Source organism: Argopecten irradians, chromosome 1 (assembly GCF_041381155.1).
Source record: "Argopecten irradians isolate NY chromosome 1, Ai_NY, whole genome shotgun sequence".
Taxonomy (NCBI): domain Eukaryota; kingdom Metazoa; phylum Mollusca; class Bivalvia; order Pectinida; family Pectinidae; genus Argopecten; species Argopecten irradians.
Genome location: NC_091134.1, coordinates 3,774,335 through 3,787,707, shown reverse-complemented (window position 1 = coordinate 3,787,707; position 13,373 = coordinate 3,774,335). Strand labels below are relative to the sequence as shown.

General features: G+C 40.3%; 2 protein-coding genes across 4 annotated transcripts in view; one reads left to right on the top strand and one right to left on the bottom strand.

Annotated features, from left to right (window-relative positions):
- Positions 1-382: 382 nt before the first annotated feature.
- On the bottom strand, positions 383-5,614 carry LOC138315398 (Parkinson disease protein 7 homolog). The gene is made up of 5 exons (XM_069256398.1): positions 5,461-5,614; positions 4,168-4,329; positions 1,776-1,845; positions 900-980; positions 383-692 (listed from the first exon to the last, which is right to left on the bottom strand). The coding sequence occupies exons 1-5, from the start codon at positions 5,539-5,541 to the stop codon at positions 532-534; spliced, it is 555 nt and encodes a 184-aa protein (XP_069112499.1). The 5' UTR covers positions 5,542-5,614; the 3' UTR covers positions 383-531.
- Positions 5,615-5,820: 206 nt separating this feature from the next.
- The window catches only part of LOC138315371 (forkhead-associated domain-containing protein 1-like), a 31,603-nt gene continuing 24,050 nt past the window's right edge, over positions 5,821-13,373 (top strand). For all 3 annotated transcript variants that reach the window (XM_069256362.1, XM_069256370.1, XM_069256353.1), the window contains exons 1-2: positions 5,821-6,165; positions 12,447-12,653. In XM_069256362.1, the coding sequence (XP_069112463.1) occupies positions 6,070-6,165; positions 12,447-12,653 (303 nt within the window). In that variant the 5' untranslated portion in view covers positions 5,821-6,069. The remainder of the gene's footprint in view (positions 6,166-12,446; positions 12,654-13,373) is intronic.

Here is a 13,373-nt window from a genome sequence, read left to right as displayed (position 1 = left end):
ATCAATAATGGTGATTTTTTCTTTAAAATCTTTAATCTTCTTTAGTATAAATATCTTGGCTACAGACAGTCAGACTGTAAAACCTCTAACACAAAGCATACAAAATGGCACAAACAATGTTTCATGGGAAGCTGTAATACTATTTAGCTTAAAGATATGTAACCATGGACAACTGAAACACTAGACAATGTTGGGTAGTGGTTAGTCTACACTTTTCTGGGTATACCCTTGAGTCGTGAGTAGAATCAGAAAGTATCTATTTTAAAGACTATGGTTTGTCTGAATACAGGGAAATGTGCTACATAATGCATAGGGGAGTATTCTTATCCAGGAATCCACAGAAAGATAAACAAAAGATCCAAGACATTTCATGTCCAAGATCCAAGACATTTCATGTCCAAGATGATGATTCAAAACTTCACGTTTAATGCTGGTAGCTTCCATTACAGGTAGTTATTATCTACCTTCCCTTAGAACATGCATGTAACAATCCTTGATAAACTAAAAAGTCATGTCTCTCCAGGGGGTTAATCACATCTTTACTAACATTGGAGAAATTAAAGAATCTGCCTTTTCCTTTCCCTGTAAGTTTTCCACAATCTTAAGAGCGAATTCAAAACATGTTCCAGGACCTCTACTTGTTATTAGCTTTCCATCTTGAACAACACGTTCCTCCGAATACTTGTAGTCACCTGGAAACATCCAGCAGATTATGATTTATAAGTACTCAAAATAACAATAGTAGGTAAAGCAAAAATACTAGCATCAATGACAGAACATCAATGTGAATTATGTCTCTGAATATTACACAGTTACCTCCCTTGCAGGTAAACAATGACTGATATGAGTTCTTTATTGTAAGGTCATGTTTCAGAAAATATCATGTGTATTATGTATACCTGTCATCTTGTCTTTACATCCTGGGTGAGAGGTGACTTCTTTACCTTTACAGATACCGTGACTAAGGAGGGCAGTGGGTCCTGTAATACGGGTAGAAATACAGAATTAATATGTACCTTACAGATACCATGACTAAGGAGGGCAGTGGGTCCTGTAATAGGGTAGAAATACAGGATGAATATGTACCTTACAGATACCATGACTAAGGAGGGCAGTGGGTCCTGTAACACAGTAGAAATACAGATTAATATGTACCTTACAGATACCATGTACTAAGGAGGGCAGTGGGTCCTTTAACAAGGTAGAAATACAGGATTAGTATGTACCTTACAGATACCGTGACTAAGGAGGGCAGTGGGTCCTGTAACACGGTAGAAATACAGGATTAATATGTACCTTACAGATACCATGACTAAGGAGGGCAGTGGGTCCTGTAACACGGTAGAAATACAGGATTAATATGTACCTTACAGATACCATGACTAAGGAGGGCAGTGGGTCCTTTAACAAGGTAGAAATACAGGATTAATATGTACCTTACAGATACCGTGACTAAGGAGGGCAGTGGGTCCTGTAACACAGTAGAAATACAGGATTAATATGTACCTTACAGATATCGTGACTAAGGGGGGGGGGGGGGGGGCGTGGATCCTGTAACACAGTAGAAAAACATGATTAATATGTACCTTACAGATACCGTGACTAAGGAGGGCAGTGGGTCCTGTAACACAGTAGAAATACAGGATTAATATGTACCTTACAGAAACCTAACTTAGGGGGGCGTTGGGTATTCAGCATTGTTTAAATTATGTGACCAAATATTTTTTGTGTCGTGTGTCTAATAAATGACACAAACTTCATATGGATGCCTTCACCTGCACAGACAGCAGCTATGAACTTATTCTCCTTTTCCTGAGCTTCAAGAATCTTCTTCACTTCTGCTGACTGAAACAAAATTAAGTTCTGCTTTTAAAGTAATATCTCAATTAGTTAAATCTCATGTTGTTGTTCTTCTTTTCATTTTTCTTCATAAAAAAATAAAAAAGGGGTGAAGATGCTCAGCTGCCAGTTATCAAAATGTTATTAAATTATACACTATTTGTGAAATAGTACTGTATTTGAAGTTATAAGTACACGCTACCCAAAACCTGGATATTTGCCTACAATCCACTTAATAAAATTTTGATATTATTAATAGGATAGTTCATGTAAATGTTTGACTATAATTTCTAAATAATTATCTACACTAATTGTGTTATTCACCCCTCCGCCCATACATTACTTCAGACAGAGCTTTTGTCCTCCCCCTCCCCTAACACATTACCTCAGACAGAGCCTTTGTCCTCCCCCTCCCTCAGGACATTACCTCAGACAGAGCCTTTGTCCTCCCCCTCCCCTAAGACATTACCTCAGACAGAGCCTTTGTCCTCCCCCTCCCCCAGGACATTACTTCAGACAGGGCCTTTGTCCTCCCCCTCCCCCAAAAAATTACCTCAGACAGTTCCATTGCCCCTCCTCCTCCCCAGAACATTACCTCAGACAGGGCCATTGCCCCTCCTCCTCCCCAAGAACATTACTCTCAGACAGGGCCTTTGTCCTCCCCCCCCTCAGGACATTACCTCAGACAGTGCCATTGGCCCTCCTCCTCCTCCAGAACATTACCTCAGACAGGGCCTTTGTCCTCCCCCTCCCTCAGGACATTACCTCAGACAGGACCTTTGCCCCTCCTCCTCCCCCAGGACATTACCTCAGACAGGGCCTTTGTCCTCCCCCTCCCTCAGGACATTACCTCAGACAGGACCTTTGCCCCTTCCTTCACCCAGGACATTACCTCAGACAGGGCCTTTGTCCTCCCCCTCCCTCAGGACATTACCTCAGACAGGGCCTTTGCCCCTCCTCCTCCCCCAGGACATTACCTCAGACAGGGCCTTTGTCCTCCCCCTCCCTCCCAGGACATTACCCAGACAGGGCCATTGCCCCTCCTCCAGACAGGACCCCATTACCTCAGGACAGGGCCTTTGTCCTCCCCCTCCCTCAGGACATTACCTCAGACAGGGCCATTGCCCCTCCTCCTCCCCCAGAAAATTACCTCAGACAGGGCCTTTGTCCTCCCCCTACCTCAGGACATTACCTCAGACAGTGCCATTGCCCCTCCTCCTCCCCCAGAACATTACCTCAGACAGGGCCTTTGTCCTCCCCCTCCCTCAGGACATTACCTCAGACAGGACCTTTGCCCCTTCCTTCACCCAGGACATTACCTCAGACAGGGCCTTTGTCCTCCCCCTCCCTCAGGACATTACCTCAGACAGGGCCATTGCCCCTCCCTTCACCCAGGACATTACCTCAGACAGGACCTTTGCCCCTCCCTTCACCCAGGACATTACCTCAGACAGGACCTTTGCCCTCCCCCTCCCCAGGACATTACCTCAGACAGGGCCTTTGCCCTTCCCCTTCTCCCAGGACATTACCTCAGACAGGACCTTTGCCCTTCCCCTACACCAGGACATTACCTCAGACAGGACCTTTGCCCCTTCCTTCACCCAGGACATTACCTCAGACAGGACCTTTGCCCCTCCCCTCGCCCAGGACATTACCTCAGACAGGACCTTTGCCCCTCCCCTCTCCCAGGACATTACCTCAGACAGAGCCTTTGCCCCTCCCGCTCCTCCTGGACATTACCTCAGACAGGACCTTTGCCCCCTCCCTCCCCCCTGGACATTACCTCAGACAGGACCTTTGCCCTTCCCCCTCGCCCAGGACATTATCTCTGACAGGACCTTTGCCCCTCCCCTCTCCCAGGACATTACCTCAGACAGGACCTTTTTGTCCTCCCCCTTCCCCAGGACATTACCTCAGACAGGACCTTTGCCCTTCCCCCTCAGGACATTACCTCAGACAGGACCTTTGCCCCTCCCCTCACCCAGGACATTACCTCAGACAGGACCTTTGCCCCTCCCCTCGCCCAGGACATTACCTCAGACAGGACCTTTGCCCCTCCCCTCGCCCAGGACATTACCTCAGACAGAGCCTTTTGCCCCTCCCGCTCCTCCTGGACATTACCTCAGACAGGACCTTTGCCCCTCCCCTCGCCCAGGACATTACCTCAGACAGGACCTTTGCCCTTCCCCCTCGCCCAGGACATTATCTCAGACAGGGCCTTTGCCCCTCCCCTCTCTCCAGGACATTACCTCAGACAGGACCTTTGCCCTTCCCCCAGGACATTACCTCAGACAGGACCTTTGCCCCTCCCTCCCCCCAGGACATTACCTCAGACAGAGCCTTTGCCCCTCCCGCTCCTCCTGGACACACTACCACATCATAAGGAGCAGACTTCATGGCATCTTCTAAACTCATGTCTGGAACAAGTCGGACGTTCCTAGAACACAAGACAGGGTCACTTCCAGCTAGCCCTGCGAGTGTCACATCAACCTAAAGATGTATACATATGTGTGACAGCTTTAATACTAAGAGATGACAAAGTAATTTAATAAAACCAATTTTTAATTTTTGATCTGAATTGGTCGTTACAACTTAAAGCAGAGATCTTATAGTTAAAACCCTCATTATTTTTGCATTGGGAAATTTACACATTCCTGCTCTTTCTATGGAGAATATGATCAAGATATTTCCATAACATAAAATAATCAATGTTAATCATCCATATAGAGTTGAAAAACATTCTTGATAAATTGGAATCAGAAATCACAACAAGATTGTTGAAAGAAGACTATAATATCCAAAGGCACACTCACAGAAGATAATAAAACATTTTTTTTTAAATTCAAAATAAAATCATTAGTGAAAGATAAAACCCCTAAATGAAACTGTTTAACAGAATCTTACATTTATATTTGGTCTTAAATCTAAACTAACTTCAAAACCATTTTTTTGACTCTGCTGCTTTGAAATTTTCCATCTGACAACGGAGAATGTTTTCTTTCAATATCATTGTTATTTCAATGTACACTTTAAATCTAAAATCCTCTCAAATACCATCATATTGTTTTAGTCATGAGATATTTCAAACAAATGATCTCTAGCACATTATCATTTCTAAGTGATAACTATCATCAATCTGACCAGAAATCAATCATCAGATGGGTAGGGGGAGATAACTCTTATGTCAATGTAAATACACTGACATGACAGCAGACAACCTTTGATTCTAACAATTGTAACAGTTTGTTTGTTTTGTAGATCAACTGCTGTGATAGTATTAATTCTTTCAGAATAATTCCCGATTCTGAAGAACTAGACCTGTAAGTAAATTATTACACATTTTTTTTCTGTATATATATTTTTTCATAAAAGAGGAAGTTAACGTGACAAATTTTACTTCATATCAAATTTCTGAAAACCATTAGTAAATGAACAATGTAATGACTTGCAGAAGTAGTAGTTGATATATAAATGAATTGGGGACCGGAAACACCATGAGTGGAACGATCTGGGGCTGGAACGACTTAGGGATGAAATGACCGGTTCGAGATGGCCACTGTCGCTGAAGGATTGTAATGATGTCAGCACATTTATGATATATATTCTCAACATGCTATGTACCTCCCCTCTTCTCAATACATCAACTGTGATGACAGTTTCCATTTCCTCTGCGCCTGCAGCTAAAATCACCAAAGCTTTCATTTTTCTTGTCTGCAAGGTGCCCGATCAAGTCGATAATCTTGGTCTTCAAAACGCTTTAATATTTGTTAAGCATTTCATTGATGCAGAGTATATATCCTCAAATACAAATCAAAACTGATTACTGTTTCTTTTATTTCATGTCAGATTTTATGATCACTTTGCAAAAAAGTCAAATATTCTATCTATTGTATATAAACGATGGAACATTTGATGAACACTTTATCTCTACATTGTTTATTTACTATCACTAGGCTAGAGAGTAAGGTTGTTTGGTTGTCATGTTTGTTTGAGCATGCGTGACTCCTCGCGCCGACAGAAAACTAAAGAAAACTTGTTGATGCAAATGAGGGATAAACAATTGATGTTTCTGTGATAAATGTAAACAATGACTAGATGAAGTGTGATGTACCCATCGGTCACATTCCACATAACATAGTTTGATAAATGGATACAGCTTGGATAACACACACCTGCTACTAACCGTGTTCTGAAAGTCCAGGATATTTTTGTGAAGTTACCGTGTCAACGATGAAAGCATTTTTGAAAGGAAGTGACAATGCGCTGTTTTCGCTGTCACCTAAGGTGACAACTCTTGGTCGTGAAGGATGTGATATTCAGTTACAGGTATAATACATGTTTAGGTCACTCAAGATTGGTCTTTTACATTCTTTGTGAAATTGTGAAAATTTTAGTGTGCATGTCTGTCCGATGAACTCCCTCTACAGACGTTTCAGTTGATGTTATGAACATGTATAGGCAATTTAACCACGCCTGTCCTGTCCGAATACTCTAAAGATCTGCCATTTTCACATCTGTATAACGTTCACCCATGTATAATGATTACCCCTGTATCATGGTCACCCCTGTGTAACACTCATCCCTGTATCATGGTCATCCCCATACAATGGTCACCCCCGTATCATGGGCATCCCTGTGCAATGGTTAACCCTGTATAATAGTTACCCCCATATAATAGTCACCCCCATATAATGGTAACCCCTGTGTAATGGTCACCCCTGTATAATGGTCAACCCTGTGTAATGGTCACCCCCATATAATGATCACCCCTGTGTTGTGGTCAACCCTGTATAATGGCTACCTCTGTGTAATGATCACCCCTGTATAATGGTCAACCCTATATAATGGCAACCTCTGTGTAATGGCTACCCTTGTATAATGGTCACCCCTGTATGATGGTCACCCTGTATCATGGTCACCCATGTGTGATGGTCACCCTGTATCATGGTCACCCATGTGTGATGGTCACCCTGTATCATGGTCACTCTGTATAATGGTCACCCTGTATAATGGTCACTTCTGTATGATGGTCACCATGTATCATGGTCACCTTTGTATATAATGGTCATGGTCACCCCTGTATCATGGTCACCCTGTATAATAGTCACCCCCATATAATGGTCACCCCTGTGTGATGGTCACCCCTGTATTAAGGTCACCCTGTATAATGGTCACCCTGTATAGTGGTCACTTCTGTATGATGGTCACCATGTATCATGGTCACCTTTGTATATAATGGTCACCCCTGTGTGATGGTCACCCTGTATCATGGTCACCCTGTAAAATGGTCACCCTGTATAATGGTCACTTCTGTATGATGGTCACCATGTATAATGGTCACCCTGTATATATGGTCACCCCTGTGTGATGGTCACCCTGTATCATGGTCACCCTGTATAATGGTCACCCTGTATAATGGTCACTTCTGTATGATGGTCACCATGTATCATGGTCACCTTTGTATATAATGGTCACCCCTGTATCATGGTCACCCTGTATAATAGTCACCCCCATATAATGGTCACCCCTGTATAATGGTCACCCTGTATAATGGTCACTTCTGTATGATGGTCACCATGTATCATGGTCACCTTTGTATATAATGGTCACCCCTGTGTGATGGTCACCCTGTATAATGGTCACCCTGTATAATGGTCACCCCTGTATAATGGTCACCCTGTATGATGGTCACCCTGTATGATGGTCACCATGTATCATGGTCACCTTTGTATATAATGGTCACCCCTGTATCATGGTCACCCTGTATAATAGTCACCCCCATATAATGGTCACCCCTGTATTATGGTCACCCTGTATAATGGTCACTTCTGTATGATGGTCACCATGTATCATGGTCACCTTTGTATATAATGGTCACCCCTGTGTGATGGTCACCCTGTATCATGGTCACCCTGTAAAATGGTCAACCTGTATAATGGTCACTTCTGTATGATGGTCACCATGTATCATGGTCACCTTTGTATATAATGGTCACCCCTGTGTGATGGTCACCCTGTATAATAGTCACCCCCATATATATAATGGTCACCCTGTATAATGGTCACCCTGTATAATGGTCACTTCTGTATGATGGTCACCATGTATCATGGTCACCTTTGTATATAATGGTCACCCCTGTGTGATGGTCACCCTGTATCATGGTCACCCTGTAAAATGGTCACCCTGTATAATGGTCACTTCTGTATGATGGTCACCATGTATCATGGTCACCTTTGTATATAATGGTCACCCCTGTGTGATGGTCACCCTGTATCATGGTCACCCTGTAAAATGGTCACCCCTGTATAATGGTCACCCTGTATCATGGTCACCCTGTATATGGTCACCATGTATCATGGTCACCCTGTATAATGTCACCCTGTATATATGGTCACCCCTGTATCATGGTCACCCCTGTATATGGTCACCCCTGTATAATGGTCACCCCTGTATAATGGTCACCCCTGTATAATGGTCACCCCTGTATAATGGTCACCCCTGTATAATGGTCACCCTGTATAATGATCACCCCTGTATAATGGTCACCCTGTATAATGGTCACCCTGTATAATGGTCACCCCTGTATAATGGTCACCCCTGTATAATGGTCACCCTGTATAATGGTCACCCCTGTATAATGGTCACCCTGTATAATGGTCACCCCTGTATAATGGTCACCCCTGTATAATGGTCACCCCTGTATAATGGTCACCCCTGTATAATGGTCACCCCTGTATAATGGTCACCCTGTATAATGGTCACCCTGTATATGGTCACCCCTGTATCATGGTCACCCCCTGTATGATCATGGTCACCCTGTATATCATGGTCACCCCTGTATATGGTCACCCCTGTTATAATGGTCACCCTGTATGATTGTCACCCTGTATGATGGTCACCCCTGTATAATGGTCACCCCTGTATAATGGTCACCCCTGTATAATGATCACCCCTGTATAATGGTCACCCTGTATAATGGTCACCCTGTATAATGGTCACCCCTGTATAATGGTCACCCCTGTATAATGGTCACCCCTGTATCATGGTCACCCTGTATAATGGTCACCCTGTTATCACCCTGTCTCATGGTCACCCTGTATCATGGTCACCTTCTGTATATAATGGTCACCCCTGTATAATGGTCACCCCTGTATTGTGGTCACCCCTGTATATATGGTCAACACCTGTATGATGGTCACACCTGAATCATGGTCATCCCTGTGTGATGGTCACCCCTGTATGATGGTCACACCTGTATCATGGTCACCCCTGTGTAATGGTCACCCCTGTATATAATGGTCACCCTGTATAATGGTCACCCTGTATATGGTCACCCTGTATCTGGTCACCCTGTATAATGGTCACCCCTGTATAATGGTCACCCCTGTATAATGGTCACCCTGTATAATGGTCACCCCTGTATAATGGTCACCCCTGTATAATGGTCACCCCTGTATAATGGTCACCCCTGTATAATGGTCACCCCTGTATAATGGTCACCCCTGTATAATGGTCACCCCTGTATCATGGTCACCCCTGTATAATGGTCACCCCTGTATAATGGTCACCCCTGTATAATGGTCACCCCTGTATAATGGTCACCCTGTATAATGGTCACCCTGTATAATGATCCACCCTGTATAATGGTCACACCCCTGTATAATGGTCACCCCTGTATAATGGTCACCCCTGTATCATGGTCACCCCTGTATAATGGTCACCCCTGTATAATGGTCACCCCTGTATAATGGTCACCCTATATAATGGTCACCCCTGTATAATGGTCACCCCTGTATAATGGTCACCCCTGTATAATGGTCACCCTTTGTATGATGGTCACCCTGTATAATGGTCACCCCTGTATAATGGTCACCCTGTATAATGGTCACCCCTGTATATTTTAATTGTCATCGCTGTATATTGGTCTGTGTAATGATCTGCAATGTATACAATCACTTCTGTCTCTTGTATTTGTCACTCCTGTATACTGGTCTATAATGATATTAACTGTATCATGGTGCACTTTTATGGTCTATAATGATATTAACTGTATCATGGTGCACTTTTATGGTCTATAATGATATTAACTGTATCATGGTGCACTTTTATGGTCTATAATGATATTAACTGTATCATGGTGCACTTTTATGGTCTATAATGATATTAACTGTATCATGGTGCACTTTTATGGTCTATAATGATATTAACTGTATCATGGTGCACTTTTATGGTCTATAATGATATTAACTGTATCATGGTGCACTTTTATGGTCTATAATGATATTAACTGTATCATGGTGCACTTTTATGGTCTATAATGATATTGACTGTATCATGGTGCACTTTTATGGTCTATAATGATATTAACTGTATCATGGTGCACTTTTATGGTCTATAATGATATTAACTGTATCATGGTGCACTTTTATGGTCTATAATGATATTAACTGTATCATGGTGCACTTTTATGGTCTATAATGATATTAACTGTATCTGGGTGTACTTTTATAGTATATAATGATATTAACTGTATCATGGTGCTTTTTTATGGTCTATAATGATATTAACTGTATCATGGTGCACTTTTATGGTCTATAATGATATTAACTGTACCATGGTGCACTTTTATGGTCTATAATGATAATAACTATATCATGGTGCACTTTTATGACGGTCTCTAACTTCACTGTGATGTTTCTCTCCCGGAAATAATATTACGGCCATAATGACCAAATTCTTTATATTGACCAGGTATTATTTTGGTGACCTGTTTTATATGGTCAATTTTATTGTAAAGTCATCTCTGTTTATGGTTGTATTAGGATCACCATTATTTATATGCAATTTTTATATCTGTATCTATGGTAACACCATTATCGGGATTACATCTGTATTAAGTAAATCTGTAGAATGCTCACCTCTGTAGGTATTTAAAAAACTATAAATTATAAGCCTAAAATTACAGTTCCCACCTCTAAGCATGGCCACTGCCATATGAAATTGATTCAAATTATAATTTAAAAAAAATGAATAATGCAAGATAACTTGTCTCTAATGACTGATGAATCTAAGCTGAAATTTCACTGAATAATTGTTGACAATACTGGCTTGACACACTTAGTCAATCTGTAATGAGAGGATAATAACCAGAGCCAGTGTGTGGCAGTGATTATGATAATTACTGGCCTGCGGAGTGGACACATGTCATATAGACAAAGAACAGTACTAATATTGGATGGACAATCCAATTATTGGAAATCCATACTCCACATCCTTTCATCCTCTGTCACTTTCCCTGCAGATAACGATCAATAATCCTCATTATGTAATTTACATGTACAGTGTAATAAGGTGCATTGGTAGAATAGCTTTTGTTGTTTTAGGGGATATATCTATAATTGATGTGGGGTATATTTTGGTGGTGAAGTCTCCTGTATCAGTAAAGTTAGCGTCCCAGATTCAGAGATAGCCGTTTGTTTTGTCCTGTGTTTTTATAAATCAGACATAGACTCGATGTGAGGCCTGTTATTTTGTCCTGCATAAATCAGACGTAGACTCCAGTGTGATCGAGGCCTTTTATTTTGTCCTGTGTTTATAAAAAATATAAATCACTAGTATCATACAAAGACTCCAGGGTGATCAATTTACAGCTGATTTAGATGATGGTTCATTTGTTAATGGATTTTAGTGGAGACTAATTCATTATGTCTTAATTATCATTGCATTTAAGACGACTGGATGAGTGTTTCTCTTGCCCTTCAATTTGTGTTATTTCAGAGGAAAATATCAAGTGAATTTTTGTTTTGATTTTAGTCTTCATTTTCATGATTTATATACTACATTTTTTTACTAAAAATTTGTAATTGCTAAATACAAATCGCTAGTGCTGAAGACATGCAGTATGATCCCACAAAAAGGAGGAATTTGATTTGTTTTTGTTTGATGGCCGGTGTTCAAAACATTACAGAATATACCTATACATCATGAACAGTAGTATTTTACGTAAGACAACAAAGAATAATGGATTAGTACATCCTAAAAAAGTATCTTTCAATGATACTTATATTAAGGTAAAATAAGAGTTATTTATGATACAAAGTACAGGAAATTAATACAAATAATTTGCATTTGTTTCCTATTCTGTAATTTGAGATAAGAAATGATCGATGTGTAAAAAAGGCAAAAAGAGAACTAAAGAAAGAAAAAAAGAGAAGAAAAATGAGATTATTTTTTGCCTCTTTTTAAGAAAAAGGACAAATAGGAAAGGTTGTTAATGTACATTTAAAAAAATAGTTTGAGCTTTTTACTTTTTAGATGTCTGCTAACAACAGATAAATGCACCTTTCTCACAAAAGAGTTCAGCACATTCAAAACAACATGTCTAAGTTATGATTTCATTTAGAATGTTTCTAACACTTAGATAATTTTGCTCACCATGTTCACATTATAAAATACAACTTTGAGTTTTAGAAAATGTGATATTATTATCTACATCTGTTCCGTTCAAACTTTGTTATATGGGTAGAAAATGGCCAATACGTATAAGTATTTTGTATGACGCCTAGATGTGATATATCTTTCATCGACATATCTGTTTTTTATTTCAGACCCCTGGTATTGACCAGCAACATGCGGTGATCGAATACCATGAACAAGAAGACTGTTACGTCCTCCAGGACCTCAACACCGCACAGGGAACCTACGTAAACGACTGTCGTGTCCAAAATGCCATAGTGAGGCTTGCTCCAGGGGACATCATCAAATTTGGATACGGTGGTGTCCCTTTCGAGCTAAATATAGAAAACCCACCTCCTGTAAGTACTTTATAAACTTATATTATTATGAGGGAATCATTCAATTCAATATGGTTTCTCTTTTGTTGATCAAAAATTTTCATCGAAATTTTAAAGTGGTTATAATTTTAGGATTATTTTTCATGCTCAACTGAAAAAGTATTAGAAAGAAATGAAATAAGATTATTGGTTACTTTGTGTTCCGTACTGTAAGAAAAATGTTTTTGTTTAGATTTTACTTATGATAATCTACTAAAAATTATTCTCTTAGTTGTATCAGTTTATAATTTGAAAAGTAAATTATGAATACTTCGATGCTTCAATAAGGATAATATTTTGAAATCTTATTTGATAAGAAGAAATGAAGAAAAAAAATGAGAAGCCAATTGATTGAATGTTGTAGATTTAAATTTGCTGTGTTAGCTGACGAGATGTTTGATTTTAATTTAGCGAGTGTTTGTGGTGAAATGTAGATGTATATCAATAATTTCTATTTATCACTAACATGCATATATTATGATACACATTTGACAGAATTAAATATAAATATAACATGGTTTTTGAAATATTCAGAGTGAAATCATCAGCTAATATGAATTTCTACCTACTAATACAATTCAGATAATTTAACCATCTTATTTAAATGTGTAGCTTATACTGTTTTGTTATTCATAAGTAGTTGGTATATAACAAACTGGATTTAAATTTGAAACATCTATAAAACACTGTGATACTTTTCTC

Excerpts from the sequence above, each read along its gene's own strand:
- LOC138315398 (XM_069256398.1), bottom strand. The coding sequence starts at position 5,541 with ATGAAAGCTTTGGTGATTTTAGCTGCAGGCGCAGAGGAAATGGAAACT. Across the intron at positions 4,330-5,460 it reads ATGTATTGAGAAGAGGGGAG|GTTGATGTGACACTCGCAGG; the intron begins GTACATAGCATG and ends ATACATCTTTAG. Across the intron at positions 981-1,775 it reads CATAGCTGCTGTCTGTGCAG|GACCCACTGCCCTCCTTAGT; the intron begins GTGAAGGCATCC and ends CCCGTATTACAG.